Source organism: Micromys minutus, assembly GCF_963924665.1.
Source record: "Micromys minutus genome assembly, chromosome: 30".
In the NCBI taxonomy this organism is placed as follows: Eukaryota; Metazoa; Chordata; class Mammalia; order Rodentia; family Muridae; genus Micromys; species Micromys minutus.
In genome coordinates this window covers 9,164,953-9,191,456 of record NC_137965.1, presented here as the reverse complement: position 1 = coordinate 9,191,456, position 26,504 = coordinate 9,164,953, and the positions used below count along the sequence as shown (strand labels likewise).

Genomic DNA, 26,504 nt, shown 5'->3' with positions numbered 1-26,504 from the left:
TCACAGTTGCCCCGGGATATTTCTGTTCACCTTGTTTCTGTCACTTGGCTCTTACACTAAAACATGACCTTTCTCCAGACAGTTGTGCAATCTGTCTACAGTATGTGTAGCCAAAAGCAAATTTAGAAAGGGCTCGGTTCAATAGGAATTCAAATAAATGATTATTTCTCTGGCCTCTGCCAAGGTTTTTTGTAATAACTCTTGGTGCTGCTTATTTCCCAGGTTTACCAAGGAGTGAAGAAAGATGGCTTCTTACAGCCTCATTTTTTGGCAGAACAAGATATAGTTATCATTACCTATGACGTTCTTCGTTCAGAATTAAACTATGTTGACATCCCACATAGCAATAGTGAAGACGGGCGTCGCCTGAGGAACCAGAAGCGCTATATGGCCATTCCCAGCCCCCTGGTAGCAGTGGAATGGTGGAGGATCTGTCTTGATGAAGCACAGATGGTCGAATGTCCTACAGTAAAAGTAAGAGTCTCTGGACCATTTTTGAGTGCAGAGGAAGGAAGACCATGAATGGTTCAGTTAACCCACAGTACTGATAGTGTTGGAGCATTTGTTGCTAAACACTCTTGTGTTTCAACTACATAGTCCTTTAAATTTATTCTGATTCTCTGATGCTTATGAAATACTTGGATATCAGTGTGTGATGACACAGTTCAAAGCAAACTATACTTAGGGACATTTAAATTATTTCACTTAATTTGAAGGCTTATCGTGTTCTCCATCAGCTTGTAGCAAATGGCTAAAGAAAGTGACCCTTATGTGTTGAATTTTATTATAGCTATCTCTGTATGGATGTATATCTCAGGCCTTCCTTCTCCACCTATTGTTTAAGATGGTCTCTCACTAGACCTGGAACTTACTGACTTAGCTAGCTAGACTGGTCGGCTTGCTAGACACAGTGATTCCCCTGTCTTTGTTTCCCAGTGCTAGGATTTAAGTGTTTCTTCTTACTTCGCTACTGAGGTTCCAACTTCAGGTTCTAGTGAGTACTTTACTGACTGAGCAATCTCCTAAGTCCCATTATTTATCTTTATTATGTTTCCAGTGACCAGCCTGTAACCTGAACTGATTTGATAAATAATATCTCATAGCACAAACACTCACCTCTATAGTATAGTACAGAGTGGTGATGGGAATGGATTCATTCAGGAAATTTTCCCTTCTCTACATGCTTATAACTACCCCTGCATTTCTGTGTAGCTCATGCTGAGTTCCTACTAATGAGAACCACTGTGTTGGATAATGGCTTATTGAGTATGATATTCATCAGTGAGTGTGAAAACTCACAAGTGAAAGCAGACATATCTTACCTGAAATGGGCTCTGGTGGGCCATTTTCATGAGAAAACACATACTTGATTTCTGTGTTTTGTTTCAGTTCATATTTTTCTTTGATTAGGCTGCAGAAATGGCCCAGCGTTTGAGCGGGATCAATCGGTGGTGCATCAGTGGCACTCCAGTGCAGAGAGGACTGGAAGGTAATGCAGGCTTTCCACAGTCACCATACTTGAAAAATACTGCTATGCTTAATTTTTGTCAAAATCTTCATTTTAATGTATTTTTACTTAGAGTTTGCTCTTAATAGGTTAAAGCAATTAACTTGTAAATGGAACTTGGGTGATGCTTCAGTTTGTAGTCATGAGGACAGATACATAGTGTGGACTCCCATTGCTTTAAATTGGCCAAGTAGTGTACCCATTCCACAGTACAGATAAACGTCTCAATTCAATCTGAGTTCCAAAGAAGGTTGAAAATCTGAGAAGAAAGGAAAGCATGAGGGAACGTCAACTTTGATAGGAAGGGATACTGAAGACAATGACAGCTGAGTTGAGATCTGTAGCACTGTTGAGTGATAGGAGATGAAAGAGTTCTCCAAAGTAGAGGAACGAGCATTTGAGGGTAATATGGCTGCAGGAGACCTTACATACGTGTCAGCATGGCTAGAACAAAGAGCAAGGGGAATCATGCGTGCAGAAACTGAATGGATGGATACAGAGAAAACCAAAAAGGACCTGTTAGACCATACTAAAGTACTTCCCTTAGTTTTTTGAAAAATAGATTTTAATTTTTGAAAATTTGGGAAATTTTTGAAAAATTGAAAACTATTAGGATTTAGACAGTAATTTAAATTCATCTTATAGATGAATATATATTTCCTTTTTTTAATGTATTTTTCAAAAGATTGCTGTCATTGTAACATAGAAAATGATTTCTCAGACAGCAGAGTATATACTAGGATATCAGCTGTTTGGCTGCAGCAATTGATGGAGGCAGGCATGCAGTGCTAGTACTTTGTGGCTCTAGACCAGAGTTGTCTCAGAGAGAGAAAAGGAAGAGGTAGATGAGGAAAAGTAACAAGGTGTGGTGTGCTGATAAATTTCTAAGTCACAAACTTCTGTAAATTAGGTTATAAGAAAAGCAACTTTACAAAATAAGATGGTTAATTTGTTTCCCGAAGATAGAATTAGAGGACCTCAGTTAAGTAGAACATAAACAGCTGGACTATAAATGTCTGGTTTCTGCAGATAAGCATACATAATTCCTGTGTGCTGTCAGAGTCACTTGATTCAGCTACATAGCAAGGAACTGTCTAAAAAGCATTTTAACCTAAAATGTTTATTGAGCATCTTCAAATGGTGTAATGTAGTTTGTTCATTTCACGTTTTATTAGTTCTTTCAGAGTTACACAATGTATTCTGATCATATTCATCTGCCTCCCATTTCTTCCCCAGTTCACTCTCCCACCCAGGTTTAAATCTTTCGAGACCAGTCTGTGCTCCCAAATAATTTGGAGTATGTGGTCTTGCACTAGAGAGGGGTTGACTTAACAAGGTCTACTCTCCCTTTCCCAGAAGGTAATGATAGCCAATGGTTCCAGGGCTCGGTGCAGGATTGTGTTCCCAACTCCCTCTCCATGATGGGAGTTTCTCTGGCTGGGAATCTTGGAATATTAACTTTTTTTCAATTTAAAATAATGTTTACTCCTTTAGAAGAGAGCATTTATTGTATTTTTTCACACAATGGTATATAAAAGCATAAAGAAAATTATACTCTAGTTCAGTGGCTAAGGATGGTGATCACTAAGTAAGTTTTATCTGTATTTTGTTGTCTTACACTAGTTCCCTAGAAATTATGTTAGACAAAAGATCATTAGGGATATTAGTTAGGTCAGAGCATATTCTCTGCATCACATGAGATTAGCACCTACTTTTTTTTTCCGTGTTTTTCTCATTTAACAAGTTTTGCTTTAATGCATTTAAGCCAAACTACTGAAGTTTCACTGATGATAGCATCGGGCTTTTGTGTAAAGTGCAAGCTTTTGTAATGGGTCTTACATCTTAAGTATCCCAGAGATTAAAGCAGAACGTAGAGCACAGTAGATCCTCAAAACTGTAAATTGATCTGGGATAAAATGTTCACATTCAGTAGGCTACAAACAAGATGCTACTTCATGCTGAGTTCTGTGTGTGCTTTGTGGGTTTGTGAGTGAGCTTATGCAGAAGCAAAACAAATCCACAGACTATTATCCCTGTGTCCTGTGTCTTTTCCTTTACAGATCTTTTTGGGCTGGTAGTCTTTCTTGGGATTGAACCTTATTGTGTCAAGCACTGGTGGATTCGACTTCTCTATCAGCCATACTGCAAGAAAAATCCTCAGCACCTGTACAGTTTTATTGCTAAGATAATGTGGAGGTCTGCAAAGAAAGATGTTATTGACCAAGTCAGTATGCTAAACTTTTACTGACTATAAATGTTATAAGGAAACAAAGCTGGGATCAAAGTTAAATTTCAGGCTAAGTTGTTTCCAACTTTCCATTACAGATCCAGATTCCACCTCAGACTGAAGAAATGCACTGGCTAAATTTTTCGCCTGTGGAGAGACATTTCTATCACCGCCAGCATGAGGTGTGCTGCCAGGATGCCGTAGTAAAGCTCAGGAAGATCTCTGACTGGGCCCTGAAACTGAGCAGCTTGGACAGAAGGACTGTCTCCTCCATCCTGTATCCACTGCTGAGGCTCAGGCAGGCCTGCTGCCATCCACAGGCTGTTCGTGGGGAGTTCTTGCCACTCCAGAAGAGGTTTTATCATCAACTTACTTCTTTTGTGGGATTTGTGTTGCAGTAGTGGCCAGTATTTAGGCACTTTTGACTTTCAGTTTTATTCAGAAACTTGAGCAGTTATTAATTCTCTCATATTTTCTCTCTCTCTCTCTCTCTCTCTCTCTCTCTCTCTCTCTCCCCCTCTCCCTCTCCCTCTCCCTCTCTCTCTCCCTCTCCCTCTCTCTCTTTTTTTAATTTTATGGTTTTGTGTCTATGGAACCTCATCTCATCTCATTTGTGAATCATAAAAATAGTTTCATTTCTTTTAAAATTTAAGCTGTAATAACAGGTTTTTGTGGTTGTATTTTTGGTTTAAAGAGGATTTTTCACCTGTACTTTTTTTTTTTTCTGTCAAGACAGGTTTTCTCTCTGTAGCCCTGGCTGGCCTAGTAGTCTCTCTGTAAACCAGGCTGGTCTCTGCCTCCCAACTACTAGGGTTATAGGCAGGCGCCCTACACCTGGTCACATTTTTTGCTCTTAATAATATTTGTAGTCTCCCACACGAGGGATGTGCTAGCTATTGTTTGTGTCCTGTTCCATAATTCTGTTTGTGGGTTAGACTACACCTTAAAAGGGAGTCCACATTTAGTACCTGGTATTACTGGGAACTCTCTTAGCTGTCAAAAGAGTTGTAAAGATGTTTATATTTGGGGCTTACTTTTGAGTAGATTATAGACAGTTAGAAATAGCAAAGATGATGATATAAGCTGAATGTGATAAAAGTTTTACAGATTATAGGTTGCTATAGAAATAATTTTTGGTTAAAAAATGGTTTAAGTCATCTCTCTAGTGAAATTGACATCTGACTTGACTATTAGGACATCTCATTTTTTATTTTATAAACTGAAAATTAAATTTACAGCAAAGAATAAGTCTAATTAGTTTGTACTGATGTGATTTATTTAGACCCAGTCTTACATTGTTATTCTTGTACTATTTCAAATAGATCATATTGGATGTTTTGAATAAAATACAAATGTAAAAGAAAGCAGATCAGATAGGAGAATACTTGCTGGATTAGTAACAACAGAGTATAAGCCATAACTGTAGAACTGAAAGTGTAGGGCCTGGAGATGGTTCAGCAGTTCAAAGCTCTTGCTGCTCTTCCAAAGGACGGAATGCAGTTCCCAGTACAATGTACTCCTGTTCCTGCAGTTACACTTTGCGTTCTCTCTCTTATACACACACACACACACACACACACACACACACACACACACACACACACACACATGCACGCACGCACTATACTCAGACACACATGTACTCATAAATAAATGTTTAAAAGCGGAGATGACAGCTGCTGAAGTGTGGTGCAAAGACTAGAGCACTGCGCCCTTCTCCAGCACACTGACTTTTTGCTGAGGTAATGGTTGGAGGGTCAATTCTGGTTTTGAAAGCTGTCTTTTCTTTTAGCACCATGACAATGGAAGAGTTGCTGACATCTTTGCAGAAGAAATGTGGAACGGAATGTGAAGAGGCCCACCGGCAGCTAGTCTGTGCCCTCAACGGCTTAGCAGGCATTCACATCATTAAAGGTAGAAGGTGATTGCTTTATTATGTTTGGTTCTTCCAGTACTTTCTGAGGAAGGTTAATTACAGACTGATGCTCTCACACACTACTGATGTGAGTTTAATGGGTTCCATTGCATAGCAAGCACTTATGCAGAACATGTTGAGAACAATCAGTGTACATGTATGTACTGTAAGCAAACAGTTTTTACCTTGGGAAGTTTAGTAAATTGGAAAAGTTTAGGAAATTAAGACAGGAACAAAGATTTCCCAATAAGATATTTATTTTGTCTTTTATAGTGAGAAATTAAAAACAACCAGAAAACTTAGAAATCGAAAAATGATTAAATTGTAACACATTCACGGATATATTGTTAATTGATTTTAAAACTGATATTGTACATTCATTTTTTTCCATATCATAGTATATGCCAAGAATGGTCTAGAAGGTATATGCAAAGTAAAATCTCATATACAACTTTCATATACAACTAAAACTACAGTTTCCAAATAATCACAATAATTGATAGACTTATGAGGAAATGCAGATCTGTAATTGTAATAGCAGGTGTTGATATCCCCTTCCAATGTAGAACAAGCAGATACCATGTCAACGCTTAACCTGTGGAGCAAAGGCTTGGGTGAAAGGGATCTAGTCAGCACTTAGTGAACACTGCCCAGCCACAGAGCAATGTGTGCTCTTTTCAAGTACACATCTAAAGTAAGAAACAAGTCAATAAATTCAAGGACTCGAGTCTTTTAGTATTTGTTTTATTACTACAGTGAAATTGAACTAGCCATCAGGCTGGTGAATGGACTCCTGCCAAGTTTGATGACACGAGCTCAGTCCCTGATTCTCACCCTTTGGATGGAGGACCCACAGGTTGTCCTCATGTGTGCTGTGTATGCACCCCTCCTGCCCCATAATAAATAATGCAATTTAAAAAATAGATACCAATAAAAATTAACTAGAAATGCTTCACATAGTTGGGGGAGAGAGTAACACAGTGTAAAAGGTAATTTAAAAAGAGAAGCTACAAAGTATTTAGTAGTGAATGAGAACAAAATATCAAGATATGTGAGGTCCTGAATATCAATAATTAAGGAAATTTTGAAGCAGAAAATATTTTTAAATGTGTTTATAATTGTTCCATTACATCTGTTATGTTAATTTATAAGTTAAACTTTACCATAGGATTGATTATGTGCATAAGAAGCTATGCATTGGGCTTAGCACTGTACATTGTCAAGCATTTATGTTTACTGGTCATATCTTTGTTTATAGCCCTTGCTAATGAAAGGATATCTGCTTCTCAGTGTCAGAGGAAGGGAGCCACCTTGTGATAAATAGCATTTCCTTCAGTCCTGTGCACCATCAAACACCATGACAGTTACTAATGTATTAGTCTACGTTGATGTGCAGTCATGAGGCATTTTGTAGCTGTTCTCATTTACATAACAACTTAAAACATCATTTAAAGGGCCTGGAGGAGTGGCAAAGCTCCTTGCCTTGCAATCATGAAGATCTGAGTTTGATCCCTTAGAACATGCTTAGAAGAACCAGTCTGTTGGTGCACTCTTGTAACCCAGCATTGAGGAGACAGATATGGCCATCCAGCCTAGCTCCTGGAGAACATCAGGAGAATACCAGGCCAGTGAAAAGACCCTGTCTCCAAAAATAATGTAGGCAGTACCTAAGGACAGCAGCCACCTGACACTGTCATTGGGGTTCCATTCACATTTGTACACACATGCATGTACATCACACATAGGAAAATTACTTGTTCAGAAAAATAGGTGGTTTCTGTAGAATACAAAATGAGCATTCTAAGCCTCTAAATAGCCTTTGTTATCTGTTCCTTGGCATGGCAGAACCATCCTGGAGAGTGTCTCTTCCTTTCCTAGATGCTTGAGGAGAACTAGAGTGAGCCATTCCAACTGGGTAGATGAGCTCTAACGGCGGAAAGATGCTTGGCTTCTCTACAGTCATGACTGAGCTGGCCTATGGCACACAGCACATCTATGTCCATCCATTAGAGCACAATACAGAATAGCCCTTGCTTTGCCTCCCCCAGAATGTCATTTTTAGTATGAAACAGGAAAATACTAAAGCTTGGAAACCATATCTTTCTCATGTCATGGATTATAATATGAAGTGATCTCAGATACTTTTTTAACCTTGTTTACAATGTCAGTTTCATTAGCAAAATTAGTAGGACAAAAACATGGCACCTACAACTTTGAGAAAAGTTTCCTTTTGGGACAAGCTCTTTCAAGTAATAGTATTTATGAATTTACATTTCCTATGTTGTTAACCATTTTGATAAGCGTTCTCTCTAGTAGTAGTCTAGGGATCTATCTGAACTTTGAATTACCTGGGTCTTATAGTCCATTTAAAAAAGACCGAATAGACAAGCAACTCTGGTAAAGAATTTTACAGTTGAGCTTTATTTTGTACCAACTTGGACAGAATTAAGCAAAAATTGGGAAAATGTGTATCATATCTAATACCAGCTTTTTACAGTGTCAACTTAATTGAATAGAATAATTGTGATTAGAGTTTGTAGATTACATAGCTACTACAAATAAAATATATGCATGCTTGTCTTTGAAAATGTGTAAATAATGAATGTAGTCAAAATACTCTGTGGTCAGTAAAGTCTAGCATCCTGTCAGAAATGGTGTCTTTCAACTCCATCGGTAGGTCGTCTCTCTTTATAATCCAAGCAGGCCTTGAACTTAGCTGTGTGGCCTTAGCTGAACTCAAATTTGTATTCTTCCCTCAGCCTCCAGAGTCACACTAGCATTACAGTTAGAAGTGATCTTTTTCTATATGCATTTTATATTATGCATTAAGAGTTTCATGGCTACACTATTTATTTGCACAGTTTCTTGGTGATTGGAATATTATTCCATTTTGCTTAATGAAACTTTCACATGGCTTAGTTGCTTTCTCAAGACTGCTAATGCCTGACGTGGTCCACACGCCTGTGTTTCTAGTCCTTGGGATTCAGAATATCTGCCGCAGATTTGTTGTGTTTGATGCTGGGTTATGGACATGTACCATCTCACCTGCCTCTGTCTTCATTTTATGTTGTAACAAGCTCAGATAGTAAGTGGATCTCGTCCCTTAGCTTTTCCTTGTCTCCCTCTCTGACTGATTGCTTCCTTTCCCTGCTCCAGTGCTAGGACTGGGGTAGAACATTTGTTTGTCCGTTCTCAAGGGGTCAGGCTTTGGCAGGATGAATACATAGGCTCCTGCATAGCAGTCCACGCTGCTGCCCGACAAGCTGCACTGCTCCTCTGTGCAGGTTCGAGATTCTCGGCTGTAGCTAGAGCTGCCATAGTTAATGCTGTTTACACTCTGCTTGTGTAAGGATCAGTCAGTAAAGACTGAACTTTGAACACTTTCTTATAGTATGGAAATGTGTGGTGTATAATGAATACTTTCAGACCCTTAGCGACTGTTATTTTAGACACATGGTATTATGAGTTTAAACACCATGCTTTCTACAGATACTCTTTGGAAGTAAATGAGTTTGGAATTCTCAAATCTAGTACAGTAACTGGAAATGCCAGTGCCATCAAGTGGCTGAGAATGTGTATTTCCAGGCTTGGCTTTGGCTTATATTTGTAAAACTTGTTGCATATACATATTTTGAGTTTTCCTCAGACAGTGTATTTCTATAAATATGAACCAGATACTATGAATCATTCCTGATCATCTGCTTAAATTATGGTCTAAGCCACAATGCTTCCTTTAAATGGGAATTTATTAAATGATTGTTTTTTATGACTAGATAGATACTCATCATGTCCATATGTCTGAATGGCATTTCAGTCCGAGCACTACAAAGGTTGGAGCAGAAAAATGAGAATTCAAGGTTAATTGAGGCAAAATAGGGAGATCCTGTGTAAAAAGTCAAAGAATTCACTGCATGAAGATAATTGAATATTACTCCTCATTATATTAGGTGACTTATTTTTATGAAAATAATTTCTCCCTTATAGAACCAAATAGAAATTAACTGAGTTCTCAGTATTGTGAAAGTGTGTATTTTAAAATGGTTTCTATTATGTGTATGTATATGGGAATATATGTATTTGCATACATACATGTAAATATATGTGAATTTAGAAAGGTGAAAAAAGAGAGAGGCAACTCAGAATTTACAGAAATGTACATATCTATATAGAAAACTGATTTTGGTTATAAATATAATGTTCAATATTACTAAACTTTAAAGTTTGTATTTTAAGGAAAGAATAACATACCTTCTTGGCAGAGAAACAGCAACACCTTTACGCCTTTTGTGTGTGTGTGTGTGTGTTTTATAACTTTCTGGCATTTAGTTTTAACTTTAATTTGTAATGTACTAATTTTGAGACATTACAGACAGCAATAAACACAGATGCTTTATTTTAGCCACTGACCATGGCTTCTCTCCTTCCCGTTGGAGTCATCACCCTTCTTTATAATAAGCAGACAGGACTCTGCAGCTTTGTGACCAGGGTCTCTTAGCACCACTCAGTCCTGCTTGTGAGTGTGGAAGCAGCTGTGGGCAGCACAGGAGTGAGCAGAGCTGGGCTCCAGTTAAACTCTATGGAGTTAAATTTCTCATGTCATAAAACATATGTTGATGTCCTTTCCCCTGTTAAAAAAATTTTAAACTAGGCTCACAGTGTAGCTCGGTGGCAGTTTGTTCACATGCCTGGCTTACACAGAGCCTGCTTTTAATCCCCAGCACTCAAAGAATGAAGATATAAAGGCATTCTAAACTGAGAAATTATATAAAATCTAGAAGGTCACATTGACTCACAGGCCATTGTTTGGCAGCCTGTGCTTCACCAGATGCTCTTTGAAGTGCTTCCTGTGAGTTCTGTGCTACACATAAATAACAACACAGCATAAGCACGAACTGATGGTGGTGCGTGTGAGCAGAAGTGGAAGGATTACTAAGATTTGTGCTGGTTTCTGCATATGCTTTTTCTTGTCTTATTCTTGAGGTGGGAGTTTAGTCCAGCTGGCCTGTAGCTTGTTCTGCAGGGCTGACTGGCTTCAAAGACCCAGTCCTCATCCCTCCTAGTGCTAACATTGCAGACAACTCTTGGTTGTTGAAGTGTTGCTTTTAAAAATGATTTCTGTCATTTTTTAGATTATAACAATTATACCATTTTCTTCCTCTGTCTAAACCCTCCTGTATGTTTCTCCTTGCTCTGGTTCAAATGTTGTTACATGCAAATATGCATTACACAAATACATACTTAAATATAATGTTCTTAGTGTGTGCACTGTTACTTATAGATTTGTTCTCAAGGCTGCCTATTGGTATTGGATATTGATGAACTCTTACCCAGGGAAGCCCATTTCTCCACCCATCGATGCTTAGTAGCTCTTGTTCTTGGTGTGGGGATGAAGCCTCCTAGTCTTTTCTCCCACCCAGTTTGGCCTACCTATTACTATTGTTCTTGATTAAGTTATATGTTTTTAGTTGAAAATTATTTGTGCCTTATACCAGGAACAAATATGTATATCAATAAAAGTTTATTATTTTTCAGACAGTTAGATGTAGATTGATCACAGTGTCATGAATACCTTTTATTACCACTATTGATTACAGAAATTTCTCCTTTATGTCATAATAACTTTGTCATAATGAATGCTAATTGGTAACTTTATGTCTAATAAGAGGAGATTATTTTCTAAGCTTAATTAATCCATTTTTCAGTATGAGTTTAAGTCACTGTAAGTATACTTTATTCCAAATGTATCTCTATAATTTGAAGCAATAAAATACCCTGTGAAATAAAGGAACCATAATCACCTTTAAAAAAAAAAAAACCTGGAATAATCCTAATGCAAGGCTCTTCGATGAGATACACATTTGGGGGTTTGCCGTTGGTGGTAGGGCTACTGTCCAGCATGTGCAAACCCTGAGTTCATCCCCAGCACGGAAGAATCAATAATAATAGCCATAATACGAGTTAAAATTGTTACTTCGTGGTAAAACGTTTTAGACTAAAGATAACTGGATGACACTGGAGGGCTGTGACTGTGTCCTTCCTTTGCAGGAGAGTACGCCTTGGCCGCGGAACTCTACAGAGAAGTGTTACGTTCATCTGAGGAGCACAAAGGAAAACTCAAAACTGACTCACTTCAAGTAAGTGCAGCCTGAAAAAGTACCAGTATATATTCAAATTGTTTCAAACAACAGTTTTTCAAAATGTTAAAGTAAAGGGTAACAGTGAACTGAGTCAGTTACTAGAAGTATAAGTTGGGATTCTTTTTTTTTTAATACTATCTTGAATGATTTGTGTGTATAATAAACTTTGAAAATCAACATTGTTCTCTCTATGAAGACCTATAGTCTGCACTGGGAGATAGTATGAGTTATTTGTATAATCATTTATAATATATAATAAATAATGACTATTTCCCAGCTGCACTCACTCCCCAAATTGCTGGTATTTTAGTCTCACTCGGGGGCTGCTTTTTCTCAACAGGAGGCACTTCTTTTGGCCCCATCTTGGGCACCAACTAATGCTATTAATTAACTCTGCTAGTTCTCAATATGACCCAGCCAGCCCTCCAATAATAGAAACATAGTCCTTTTCATTTATTTAGTCAGCTTTAGCACAGTTACTGGGCGATTATCCCTAAACTATTTCTTTACACTAGACTGGCTATTTCCCCAAGTTACTTGTTGGTTCGAGTCTTGCCTGGGTTATTTCTACTCCTTCAGTCTGTCCTTGGGGCCATATGCTCCTGGTCCATCTCATCTAATGGAGACCTCTTGCTTTCCCATCTTCTTTCTTTGTCCTCTCCTGGGCTTTACCTGAGACTCCCATCCAGGTAACCAAAGCCCCACCTACCTCTATCTCCAATTTATGTAGCCAGTCATAGAAGATTGGTGAACAAAGTTTATACAACATTTGTTGTATGTGAGAAACTGTTCATGTGGAGTGCAAACAGGTCTGGGGCCAATATTCAGCATTTGGATACATTGTAGCACCAGACCAACCCCAACATATAGCAGTGCTGCAGGGGAAAAAATGTGTATTTTTAATTGAAAAAAAAATTATTTCATCATTGAAGACATTTTCTATTCATTTTCCTCTGGGGGGGTGTTACTAAAATATTTTCAAAGAAAATCTATTTGACAATTAAGCTTTGAATTCATGCTCTGTGTGCCATATCACAGATTCTATGATGTCCGCTGCATTTCATCATGGCGTCATCTTTTGTGTATTTGTAGAGACTTCATGCGACACATAACTTAATGGAGCTGTTGGTAGCCAAACACCCAGGGATACCTCCCACTTTGAGAGACGGCAGACTTGAAGAAGAGGTAATTGTTATTCATTTCATTGTATTTATAAAAGCTTACTTTTTCAAATTTTGTACTTCATTTAATTGCTACTTCTAGTGCATAACGTTTAAGTAAATGTAACCAGCCATGTTTTCCTGTTATTTTAATGTCCCAAACATTGCCGTGGTGATTTGGAGTGGCAGAGAAAGTTGGACTCCATATTATTTTGTTTGTCTGGTAATCTGTTTGCTGATAAGTCACATGGCTTAACAAATGATAATATTTTGATTTCATGGTAGGACTATAAAGAGTATATACTTCAGAAAACAGAAAAATTGTGGATGTTCTCTTCCTTTCTATCTTTCCTTTAAGAGAGTAACTCTCTAAAATTTTCAGTGGCATTTCTAAGAGGTTTCTCTTATTGAAGAAAATGATAGTATACCTTATTTTAATAGAAATTCCTGATAGCTTGCAATACCAAGTCTTCCCAGAATATTTGCCTTTTTTAAGATCAGAGAGGAAGAAAGTGACAAATTTAAAGAGTAGATATGGTTGAAGTGTACTGAACCTCAAAATAGGATTTCTATTGGAATCAGCAAGATAGAAAATGGATTTTGTAAGTGTACTTAACTCTTTGTATTCGTTAAAATGAGAAATTTTTATTCACAAAATTGCATACATTTATAGATGCATAAATTTATAGATGCACACAGATACTGTGGAGTGGAGTGGCTAACAGCATAAATTATATGTCCCCATTACCTGTGAGCTTGATTTTTACAGTAAGAATATTTCACATCTACTTTCAGTAGCATACTGTGACTAGTCATTGTAGTGTAACCCTTTGACTAGTACCCTATCTCTGCAGTCCCTAGCAGCCACCAATCTATTCGTGTGAGTTTTACTTTTTAAATCTCACATCTAACTGAGGTCCTGCAGCATTTATCTTTCAATGCTTCCATTGTTTGATTTAGTATGATATCCTCTGTGTTTGTCTATGATGTTAGAAATAATGGAAAAATTTTCTTTTTTGAAAGCTGAAGGGTATACCTTTGTGTGTGTGTGTGTGTGTGTGTGTGTGTGTGTGTGTGTGTGTGTGTGTGTACACACGCGCGCACACATGCATTCTTTATTTTTTTCAACTCTGTATGTGTGTGTCATGCATATGTGTATGTAGGTTCTCGTTTGTTGGTACATGTATGTGCATAAAAATGAAGACCCAAGATTTGATGTCAGGAATCATCCTGTAACCTCTCTGTCTCATTCTTTGAGGCAGTTTCTCTCAGTCAAATATACAGCTCACTGATAGAGATCACCATGCTAATCATTTTGTTCAGGGAGTCCTTCCTCTCCACCTTCCAAGGCGATGTGTAAAGGCAAGCTCTCATGTCCATTGGCATGTACGTGAGTTCTAGAGTTCTGAGCTCTGGTCTTCTTACTTGTTGGGCATGTGCTGTAAGCACTGAGCTATCTCCCTACCTCTGTACATCACATTTTTTTTTATGAATTATTTGCTCATTATTCTTTTAAAAATGTGAAAAAGTAGTTAACAATTTTTTATTCCTGGTAGTATTAGTCCTCTGGGAATACCATAACAGTACTAGGCTGGGAGGCTTAATGAATAAATATTTTTTACAGTTGTAGAAGTTGACGCCCAGACTCGAAGTATATGCCCTCAAGCCTATGAGTTTATTTCTCTTGAAGCTCTTCTTTTTGCTTTAGATTCTACTGTTTTCTTCTTGCCTATCATTCACACTTGTACATTCCTACTATTTCTTTTCTCATAAGGACTCCACTAGGGCATTGCTTATATGGCCTTTTTTAGCCTTAGTTAGCTTACAGGCTTTTTCTGCAGATGCAGTCACTGAGGGTTAGGACTTGCACTTGCACATATAGGAACAGGTTCAGTCATGACTCCTTTATTACTGTGTAACTCAAGAGTGATTTTTAAATGATGGCAGTAAACTTTAAAGTACAACTAAATCAGACAAGTAATTCTGTAGGGTCTTGGCTCACTTATGAAGTATTAATGAATTAATATTTTTATCCTATAATGAGAAAATCCTTAGGCTTTTTATAATTTTGTGGTTTCAGCATATCATTTTTGTTCTTTTCATTGTTTATTTTAGGAATGTCTAGAATATTTTTTATAATATGAAATTTTATGTTTAAATCAAGGAACTTTAAATATATTGAGTGACCACATTGTTCCTGAAACATAATTCTAAATTATAATCAAGGTCTCGAGTGAAAGTGTATATTGACTTTATCGTTCCACACAGGCCAAGCAGCTTCGAGAACACTATATGAGCAAGTGTAACACAGAAGTTGCTGAAGCCCAGCAAGCTTTGCAGCCTGTGCAGCAGTCCATCAGGGAGCTCCAGAGGAAGGTACTTGTCACCCGATAGCATTTTGGATCTATTTGTGTTTTCTTTGAACTTTTTGTTTTCCTTCGAATTCTTAGCACCTACTTGAGTTTCTATAACACAGATCTTACTTATCTGTTGCTTTCACAAAGCACCTTGACCAAGACAATTTACGAAAAACATTGAATTATTTAACTGGGCTTATGGTTTCAAAGGTTAGATGGCAGAGCAAAAGCAAAGAGACTGAAACAGCTGAGAGCTCGTGTCTTGATCCATATGTGTGAGGCAGAGAAAGAATGAGTCCTAGAAATGGGGGAATCTTTTGACACCTCAAAACCTGCCTGCGTAACACACCTCCTTGGAGCCATATGTCCTAATCCTTGCCAAATATTTCTACCAACCTGGAACCTAGAATTCAAACATAATAGCTTGAGCGAGCCAATCTCAAATCAGACTACCATAATAAGTATGTCTGCAGTTAATGGAGTCTCTTCCTAGTATGTTGAATCTGCTATGTTGAAATTCTGTTTTCTTTTAAATTTAAATTATGGTTGATTCCTTTGTATGTTGGATAAATAACACTTTGTCCTTTAGAGAAGGCATAAAGACTTCTGTAATCACTCTCTGATTTTAGCAATGAATGGATGTTCCCACATTTAGGGTCACAGGTATTATTCTTACAGACTACATACTTGTCCTTTCTGAGGGGTTTTTTGGTTGGTTGGTTGGTTGGTTTTTTTGTTTGTTTTGTTTTTTGGACACCAATAGCAAAATCTAAGAGGAAACAGCACAATACATAGACTTTTACTTCAAATTTTTATCAGCTGTTCCCCATGTTATGCTTCCTAATTAATGACTCACTTAGTGTCTCGTTGTAACTTTGATATGCTTCGGATGGAGTCTAGTTCAGTATTCATTGAATAGATCTAACCTTTCTTTAGTGTGTTGCCCTTTAGACCTAGTTTTTATTTTGGTAAAACTGTTTTAAAACAACTTTTATATACAAATTTTACATAAACTATCATTCGTTTAGAGTATTCCAAAGAATAGAGAATTCCAAAAGAATATTCTTGTTATGAATACAAAAGATATTGGCTCAATACATAGTTTGTGTGTTTTTCTGTGTGATATAGATATATAAATACAGTATATACACATTTATCAGTTACAATCCTTTGGGAACAGAATTTATCAATATTTTTTATATCTCCTTTCTCAGTGAATGCTAAGTATATGCACAAATTGATCAGTTTTGGCCTTTCTTCCAGATTCATTCTAATTCTCCTTGGTGGCTGAATGTAATTCATAGAGCAATGGAATTTTCTGTTGATGAGGAACTTGTTCAGCGGGTGCGAAATGAAATAAGCAGTAACTACAAGCAACAAACTGACAAGCTCTCTATGTCAGAGAAGTAAGACAACAGGACAAAACCAAACCACTGTATACAAGTGTTCAGATTATTCAGCATCAGGAAGTATCTGCAGCTCTGTGTCCCTACATGTACTTAGGAACATCTAGGGTTTACAAAGAGTACACATGGAGGGACCCATGGCTCCAGCTGCACATGTAGCAGAGGATGGCAGTGTCTGGCATCAATAGGAGGAGAAACCCTTGGTCCTGTGAAGGCTCATTTCCCCAGTGTAGGGGAATGCCAGGGTGTTGAGGTGGAAGTGGGTGGGAGGGGGAACATCCTCATATAATCAGGGAAAGGGGGAATGTGAGAGGGGGGAACTGGGAAAAGGAATACCATTTGAAATGTAAATACATAAACTATCCAATAAAAAAAAGGAAGAAAAATTTAAATTTCTGTAGCTGTAAATGGATACAACCATAAGCAATCAAACAAAAACTCAGACAAGGCTGAATCAAGCTTCTTCCTAGCCATGCCTATATATTTCTAAGAAATGTATTTTTTCTTTTCTCTTTTAAATGTTCACATGCATATTATTTTATTTACCTGGAAAAGTAAGACCAAATAAATGGTTTCTTTTAAAAATTAAAAAGTAAATCAAAAATATTCAATATAAAGTCAAAAACAGATTTTTTTTTCTTCTGTTAGCCATTTGAAACTTTCTCCTTTTAGAGCCTTGAGGGTCTGTTCTTTGTTGCTGTTGTTGTTTTATACGTACTCTTGTTAGTTTGAGGTAGGGTCTCTAAGTAACCCTATTCTGAACTCATGTAGAACAGTCTTTCAACTCAAAGATCCACCTGCCACATGCTCTGCCTCTGGCCTCTCTGTGCTGAGATTAAAGGCTCATGCCATTACATCTAACTTAATTACATTTTTGTAACAATATGACTCATCCTTTTTTCTTCTCAATTTTGTTTTCAACTGTATAGTCTACTCTCCTTAAATAGAAAAAGAATGTCAGAAGACTGTAGTCATTTAGCCTTAGAAAGCTAGACTGTACTAGTTGTGATTTTTGAAAGATACAGTATCCTCTATTTTAGGTCCCAAGAGTAGAATAACCAAACTCTTTGGCATCTTTTATAACAGTCAATGCATTTTATTAAATCTTGAGTACTAATAGGTACCAGTGAGTACGCTCTGAAGGGAAGTCAGCATAGTGTGTGTTTGACAGTTTCTTTAACATAACACTGTGATTGACACATACTTTCTGAGGAAACTGACTTACTTTCTTTGTGTTGTGTGCTGTGCTGCTGATGGGAATAAGGTTCCGTGACTGTAGAGGTCTTCAGTTCTTACTTACAACACAAATGGAAGAGCTCCATAAGTTCCAGAAGCTAGTGAGGGAGGCTGTGAAGAAGCTAGAGAGACCGCCGTCCCGTGATGTGATTGAGTCTGCAACAGTTTGCCACCTACGGCCAGCTAGACTCCCTCTCAACTGGTAGGTGTCTACGGAAGTTATACAGGGTTCCGCATCTTCCTGGAAGACACATTTGATCTAAGAAATGGTTGTTCATAAGTTGAACCATTTTATCTTAATTCAAACAGATATAGAGATGTATTTTTTAAACTAAAGCAAGTCAAGGATCATTGGCTTGAAAACCATATCTTTTTTTTTTTTTCTTAAGTGCTCTGCTAGAAAAGTAAACTACAAAATGCTGGTGTTTGTGTTTTTTTAGAAATTATGTTATTGCTGGTCATATTTGTAAATATTTCTCTGATAATCTCTTTCAGCTGTGTCTTTTGTAAAGCTGATGAATTGTTCACAGAATATGAGTCAAAGCTGTTTTCTAACACGTAAGTTCACTGATTATTCCCCTGAGGAAATAAAAACATTTCAAAGTGTTAAAGTCTTGATTATGCGACTGCATTTTCTATTATGACCTTTGCTGTATTTTTCCTTCATTAAATCAATTTAGTAATCCTTTGGCATTTAACATGCTCATTTTTCCCCCATAGCATAAACACTGTTTAGAAGGGACAGGCTGTAATTACTGTAATTAAGGAGCAATTGAGAGGAGTAGTAAGATCCTAGATTTGAACACAGATCCCTGAGCACTGTCAAAAGGAAGTTACCTCTCTGACCCTCATGAAGTGAAGGGAACAACTTAATCTAAAACTAAATATTAAATAAGAAAATAGATATAACCATTTAGCAGAATGCTGGTATGTACTAAGTACCCAATTTTAAAAAAAAAATGTAGTGCTTGTTATTTTCTTTATTAGGAGACTTACACTTTGTTGGGGTTGTACGTGGCGTGTCTGTGCCTTTACTGTAGCCTTTGCTCTGTTGCCACTATGTCTTTTCTTTGGTTTTTTAATGCCTGCTAATGGTGGTGGCTCAGGATTCTTAGAATGTAATTTGTAGGATGAGATTTAAAGGGTTTCATTTTTGTTGTTATCAGGGATTGACCTCATGAAATATTAAGCAAAAACATACACATGTAATCTTAACCTTTGAAAGTTGAAGGAAGGACAATAACGTGTTGAGGCCAGCCTCTGCTAAGTAGTGACTATGAGGCTAATCTGAACAACGTGAGACCCTGTCCCAAAAATATAAAACAAAGCAACAAATGAAGCACAAGACAATTTTCAGGATTATGATTTTTTCAAGAACCAACAAATGCTCTTACTAATGTGAAAATGCTGTGCAGCACTGAGTTGGCCTTTTTGTGTGTGCTGCTGGCCTCGCTCATGTGCAGTGCTAGATTCTCACTGGCAGCACTTAGAATTACTTGGTTCTGCTGTCTTCTCAGAGTCAAAGGCCAGACTGCAATCTTTGAAGAGATGATAGAAGATGAAGAAGGACTTGTGGATGATAGAGTACCTACCACTACAAGAGGCCTGTGGGCCGTAAGTGAGACGGAGCGATCTATGAAAGCAATATTATCATTTGCAAGATCTCATAGGTTTGATGCTGAATATGTAGATGAAGGAAGTGTTTCAATGGATCTCTTCGAGGCATGGAAGAAGGAATATAAGGTACACTGTTTTCAAAACTTTTGAAATTTAAAACCTTTTTACATTAACTTGAAAATCTGCTTTGAAGACTGTGTGCCACTCTTTTTTTATTAAATTAGTAAACAAAAGTTATTAAGCTGACACTTGCAGCTAATATGTAAAAGTATTTAATTGTGTGTTTTATTGTAAGCTGTTTTATGAAACCAGCATTTGACTTTATTTTGTTTTTGCAAAGGGGAATAACAACCAACTTTGAATATTGGGAAGCATAGTGAATATCTTTCAAGTTAGGGATCTGGAAAATGCTGAGGTGGGTACAGCTGAAGTCAGCCTCTACCTCTCTACGGCAGTGATGCCGCTGCACTCTGATGTGCGACATGTGCATCTAGTGGCTTTTATTAATCAGTTTTCATGTATGCTGAATTTTATCTCTGCCTGTGAGATGGGTATGGGAGACAGAATACCCTTACATTGTGATGTCACATTTCCATGTTGCTGTGTTTGTAATTTTTTAAAACAAAATAAAAAGGTTTGTGTTGAGAAGATATTTTGTCTAAAATGCAAGTTCAAACATTTGAAAAATTGAGGAATGATGCTTTTATAAAGGTGAAATCATTAGTTCATATTTGCTGTAAATGGAATGAACGCAGTTGTTTATAGCATGTTGTGGAGGAAGACGGTTCGGCACAGTGCCCTGCCCTCCTGTGCTGTTTCCTGTAGCCTACTCCTGCCGTGTGCTCTGGGCTTAGGAGAGTGCTTGCCATGCCTCTCTCCATCTTTGTCCCTTTGCACAAGACATGGAAAACGAATGAACTACTACTAGATACATCAACTAGTGTCTGCTTTAAAATGATAGTGAAGAAAGCTTATCAAAATATTTATAGTGATTGGTAAAATTTTTATAAGATGTGAAGAACTGGTGTAACTACTTACAGCATTTCCCAGTGAAAGTGGACCTGAAAGTAATTGCCCACTTGACTTTGAACGAGGAAGGGTAAGGAAAGAGTGATAATGTTATGGCTTCCTTTAGGATTTGTACGATTAAGTCTCTTGAATTGGATAGTCTTTGGTCAGTTATTCCAGAAATCTCAAATTTGCAAATTATTTTGAATATGTGAATATAATATAAAAATGTTTTAAGACAGAAACAAAATGGTAATCACATAAGTCTAGTATTGGTTTATGTAGAGTTGTCTTTCCATGAAATGTTTGGGTATTCTGTTGCTGAGAACTGGAGCAGCGTTGTCCTACAAGGTAGTTTTCTCCTACATCCTCATTCAAAATGAGCCTAAGGAGTTGCTTTTCCTTAAAAGTTAATGAAAACATGGAAATCTTCTTGAAATCACATCTTGGTGATTTCGGACATTTTTAATATTGCTTCTTGCTGCTGTCTCTGTGTTTCCCCATCAGTTACTTCATGAATACTGGATGACTCTGAGAAACCGCGTATCTGCTGTTGATGAACTTGCAATGGCTACAGAGCGACTAAGAGTGCGCCATCCCAAGGAGCCAAAGCCAAACCCACCCGTCCATCACATCATTGAACCACACGAGGTAGTGGAGAACTGATCACAAGAAAGGCCCCAGCAAAAGTCCAGAATGGATAGAAGACATAGATCAAAGCAGTGATGTCTTCTAGTAATAGTTCCTGTCATAAAAATGGGCAATTTCATTTGTATGTGACACATATTTAGTGTGTCCACTGTTGGAGTACATTTTGTTTGCACATTCTTCTATTTTTGAATACTTTAAATGTATGAAATCAAATAGATATTCTTTTTTGCTTTTAGAAAGATTTTACAGACTCAGTTTTACCAGAATTTAAAAAACATGTTTTTTTTAAAGTAACTAGCAGCCTTGGTTTTTTAACGTTTTTCCCGTTTGCTAATAGTAAGTAATCACAATGTATAATCTAATTATCTCCATTTGTGTCAGGATTCAGTCAGAATTCTACCAGTCTTTCCTATAGCGTAACAAAAATATGTCCCATGTCATTTGTTTTTAACCTTTATGGATGTTTAATACTTTAAACTGGATTCTTTTTATAAAGCATTTAGACTGTGATTTAGAAAATGTTTAAGTTAACTTTTACATTACATGCTATCTTTAATATGAATTGGTAGTGATATTTTCCTCCAAATGTTCGTTTTAGGCTAAGGTTACAGCACTCAAAGGTAATCAGTAGTCAGAAGGAAATCCCTGCTCATTAGTTCTCTTTTCTGTCGGATGTATTGCAGAGAGGAAGGAAAGTCAGGGGCAGTGCTCCTGTATGTCATAAACACTCACACCGACCAGTGTATCGTGTCGTTGTCTTCATCTCATGCATTACTGAAGAGTGGCACAGGAATAGAGTTCAGATTGCCTTTTATCCAATTTTATAAATATCAATGATGTTTCTTTTTAAAAGAACTTCATGGAAATCAATGACTTCTGTTTTAAAATTAGTCCTTTAAAATATTTTTTCAGTATTAATCTTGAAAAATTAAGTTTTAATGTATAAATGGTATTTCATAAGACAAGACATGAATTTGATTATACAGAAAAAAATGCATGTTTAATACAATTGAGCCATATTTTTGAGAGGGAATAAAGGGTTTGTTTGTTTCTAGGTTGAACAGAATCGTATAAAACTGGTAAATGATAAAGCTGTTGCTACATCACAGCTTCAGAAGAAACTTGGACAGCTTCTTTACCTAACAAATTTGGAGAAGGTATAGCTTTCAAAGTGCTGTTTTCTCTATACTATATTTCAAGAAACATTTTAGTGATATTTTCTACTTAAAATATCATTTCTGTAATGAACAGTATAGGCATTTGATCTGTGTTAGATGAGTCAAGACTACTTTTGCCTACAATAATTATGCAGACCCTCTGTTAAACCCTCAGTTCAGCCTCAGCCCCTCCCTGACTAGATTGATACCCTGCCAACTGCCATGATCATGAACCATTATGTCTCCAGAACCATCTTATCCCTCAGTCCAGCCCATCCGGGAATGTACCCAGATAAGCTACAAAGTTTTGGGAAAAATCTACGATTAATTATTTTTAACCGCTGTGTTGTAGGTGATTTGTTTTATGTGACCTAAAAACAGTTCAATACTAAGATGAAATAATTTATACAACTCTTTTAAATGACTGTATGTGCTAATTTTTGGATTTCTATAGGTACTGAGTTTATACTTTTGGTTTTTTATCACTACTTAGAAGTTAAAGTTGTTTTTTTTTTTTTTTTAATGTTAGAATATTAGTGAAATCAGAAAGAAAATCTTTAGTTTTAGTTGTCTTCAGTTTTAAAGCCTATCTACCTTGCTATCTGAAAATCTTTAAAATTTTATGAGATTTTTAAGGAGGTGTTTGAAAATCTATTACAGTTTCATAGTTTCTAGACACAGAGGTCTCAAATCAATTCTATATCTGCTGTCCAGTTACTCATTTAGTGAGATTCAGCCAGACATGCAGAGAAGCGACACTATTAATACAGAATTGTGCTAAGTCACAGCCTTCCCCTGCTGTCTGGGCTGCACATGCATAAGTGCTCACTTGTTCTGTAACAGCTAAGGAGCTGTTTGTTTCAAAGCTCTAAATTTAAGGTGTTTTTAAGTAATTCTTTTTTTTTCCCAGCAAGAAAAAGAAATAAAGGGTCTCATGTAGTTATAGCTCCCTCAAGATTACCTTCAACTTCTGATTTATTTGCTTCTATCTCCCAAGTGCTAGGATTACAGTTGAGTGTCACCATAACAGTTATTAATTCATATGACTTTACAAAAAAGTATAGTCTGAGAATAAAATTTCAAAAATTTAGCTCTTTGTATTTTGATTTCAAATTCACTTTCTACTGTAATCATGAGTAGCATACATAATACTGTAAGCTGTGGTTAAAAAAATAGGTTTTCTTTTCTTAGTTGTATCCTGAATAAATTCCATATAAATACTAATAAATAGTAGTAGTATTGGGTAATATGTAAAATATTAGGTGATCTTACTAGCTAGATAATTCAGATTGAAATTGAAATTACTAGCATATGCCCCACAAATGAATTTCAGAGCATACATCAAGTCCTAAGTATAAGAACATAGCTAACATGTTTTGGGATTTTTCTTTTTTCCTGTAGTCTCAAGACAAAACATCAGGAGGTATTAATCCAGAGCCTTGTCCAATCTGTGCTCGTCAGCTGGGGAAACAGGTAAGGTTATATAATAAGCATCACATGAATTCATAAGACATCTTACAGTGTATAAGGCTTCTACATCCAGCTGGTCTTTCTGTGTCTCATGCATGTTTACAAACATGCACTTTCTCAAAATTGTTTAAGAATTGTCATCTTAGTAGGGTCACGACTTAGTTGACATGCTTAAGGTTACAAATACATGAACTATCTTTTTCCTAACTAAAAACTTAACCCTATAACATCCACATCTTTTTTAAAAAGATGCTTAGGTGTAAATATTTTTGGATAAGCCTTTGTCACTTACTTTTGCCACATTAACATATTTGTTAATGAAGGTATAACAATCGGTAAGTTTAGCAGTACAGAGGCACTGTGATGTAGCACCTAACAATAGGAAAGTCTCAGATCCCAGCTTTCAGCCACGGACAGCTCCACTACCCAGAATCAAATGTGGTTTGTTTTGTTTTGCTTTTTGTTTTTTTTCTGTTTTAGAGAGCTAAGGAAATAAGCGGTAACTTGCATGGATCAATATAAAATGCCTGCAAACGTGACAGCACAATTTCAGTTCAATGAGATTTTTTTTTTCTGTCTGACTATTGATTTATTCCTGCTGATAAGCAACATTAGGATTTGAGTTGCTTTTCAACATTTGAAAATTGGCCTAATATAGACAGTGGATTTATTTTCTCTATGGAATTAAGTGCAGAGTTAAATGTGTCATTTCTGTGTTCTAATTAGCAATAATTGGGGATAAAGGGCCTTTTAATCTAACATATACAGAAAAAGATAATCTAAAAAGAAACTAAATCTTCAAAGGAAAGCTGCTACATTAAACATTGAGTGGCAAAATAAAAATATATAATAGTGTATTATTATAATAATAATGTCTAATTTGAATAAAAACAATGTTCAGGAAGGGCTTGGGCCGTGATTTTGTGTGTGCCTAGCATGCAGTTAGCCCTCAGTCCAAGCTTTAGTCCAGAAGCAACAGAAAGGTATAGTTGGGTTGGGTCAGAATAATGTCTTGTCAAATTTTAGCTTTAGTGAGATTCATTCACTTATCTCTGAAATTTTATTTTGTCTTATTACAGGTTTTATATATATATATATAATTTTATCCATCTTTAGTATTACCACGTTTTCTAAACTTAAAATTGGATTACAACAATAGTGATAAAACTGCTTTTGTAAAGTTCTGTGCTGTGGGGCTCTGTGTCCTACGTTTCTGCTAATGGTGCTAGAGATGCTGTCATTTGTTCTCAGAGCCAGTTTACTGAATGTCACGTAGCTCAGCCATTTCCTCCTGTTGTGAAAAAAGGTGGACTTGTCTTGCTCTGTACCTTATGAATTGAATTTCTGTGAGTCACAAAATTCTATATGTTGCATCAGTATCCTACAATTCCAGTGTCACTTGAGAGTCACAGGGTACTCAATAGGTCTGAAGATTCTGGTTTAAGCCTTTGATTATATATAAATGAGCCTAGGGAGCAGCCCCTAATCAAAACAAAATGAACTTTTTTAGAAACTGTTTTAAAGCCACACCGTGTGCCCCAATTTTTTCTAACCCTAGTCTGAATTGTTTTTTAAGGAGATTCCTGGGCCTATTTCAGAGTTCTGTCTGTCCCTGTCAGTGCCAATACAGACATGTCCAAATCCAAGAAAAAGCAAGCTAAGAGCCTGAGACCCAGAGACCCATTGCTATAAAGCAGCAAATTAAGACAAATGGTCCCACAAAGGGGTCCACAAAAAATTTCCTGTGTCATTCAAAATAAATCTGAAATATCTTATTTTCTGTATAAATGTGTTAGCAACTGTAACTGTAAACGATAGTAAATTACACTGACATTCTCAGTTCTTCACTATCTGCTGTTAAAGTACTAAAGGAGTAATCTGGTGTTCTCTTTAAATCTGAAATGGGAACACTAGCTTCTTATAAAATAATGATAGTTAACTATTAAGGTAAATGAAGCTGAAAATACATTTCTCTTAAACTAAAAATAATTTGAAAACGTATCTTGCCATGAAATACGAGGAATTTCAGTTATAAGTCGTCTCTCCCTGTTTATGTGTTTATGTGTAGTTAGGTCTCATTGACCCATTTTCACCAGGGCTTGCCATGTATGTTCTCCCCCCAGTGGGCAGTGCTGACCTGTGGACACTGCTTCTGTAATGAGTGTACCTCAATAATAATTGAACAGTACAGTGTGGGGTCTCATCGAAGCTCCATCAAGTGTGCTATCTGCCGCCAGACCACATCACACAAAGAAGTCTCCTATGTCTTCACCTCAGAGAAGGCAAACCAAGAGGATGACATCCCTGTGAAGGTATGGTAGGTCAAGAACATACACAATCAAAGCAATGCCACAGCAGTTAGTATCTGACCAAGTAAAGAACTAAAGCAAGTTGGCCCAGTGAGTGTAGAGACCACGCTCAGTATATCCACAGTAGCTGGACACTTCAGCTTTATCACCTGCTTCCTTGAGGGAGAGAGCTCAGCACATACTAACTAATACAGTTAGCTGTAGGCATAGCCACTAAGAGCTAAAGAGCTTCATTTTCCTGCCATGTGTGCTGTTTCTCGTCACTACAGTCAAGTTTCAGACTGGGAAGATACCTCAGTGCTAGACTACTCAGCTAGCATGCCTGAGATACTGGGTCTACTCTTTAA

The 26,504-nt window shown here is 36.9% G+C and overlaps 1 protein-coding gene across 1 annotated transcript in view; it reads left to right on the top strand.

Moving 5' to 3' along the window:
• The window catches only part of SHPRH (SNF2 histone linker PHD RING helicase), a 61,843-nt gene that overhangs the window by 16,678 nt on the left and 18,661 nt on the right, over nucleotides 1–26,504 (top strand). The window contains exons 10-25 of the mRNA XM_080941639.1: nucleotides 223–474; nucleotides 1,411–1,489; nucleotides 3,568–3,731; nucleotides 3,833–4,089; nucleotides 5,527–5,648; nucleotides 11,695–11,783; nucleotides 12,879–12,971; nucleotides 15,215–15,322; nucleotides 16,567–16,709; nucleotides 17,974–18,147; nucleotides 18,441–18,503; nucleotides 19,463–19,688; nucleotides 21,078–21,221; nucleotides 22,277–22,378; nucleotides 23,780–23,851; nucleotides 25,972–26,160. Coding sequence (XP_080797765.1) covers nucleotides 223–474; nucleotides 1,411–1,489; nucleotides 3,568–3,731; nucleotides 3,833–4,089; nucleotides 5,527–5,648; nucleotides 11,695–11,783; nucleotides 12,879–12,971; nucleotides 15,215–15,322; nucleotides 16,567–16,709; nucleotides 17,974–18,147; nucleotides 18,441–18,503; nucleotides 19,463–19,688; nucleotides 21,078–21,221; nucleotides 22,277–22,378; nucleotides 23,780–23,851; nucleotides 25,972–26,160 — 2,277 coding nt within the window. The remainder of the gene's footprint in view (nucleotides 1–222; nucleotides 475–1,410; nucleotides 1,490–3,567; nucleotides 3,732–3,832; nucleotides 4,090–5,526; nucleotides 5,649–11,694; nucleotides 11,784–12,878; nucleotides 12,972–15,214; nucleotides 15,323–16,566; nucleotides 16,710–17,973; nucleotides 18,148–18,440; nucleotides 18,504–19,462; nucleotides 19,689–21,077; nucleotides 21,222–22,276; nucleotides 22,379–23,779; nucleotides 23,852–25,971; nucleotides 26,161–26,504) is intronic.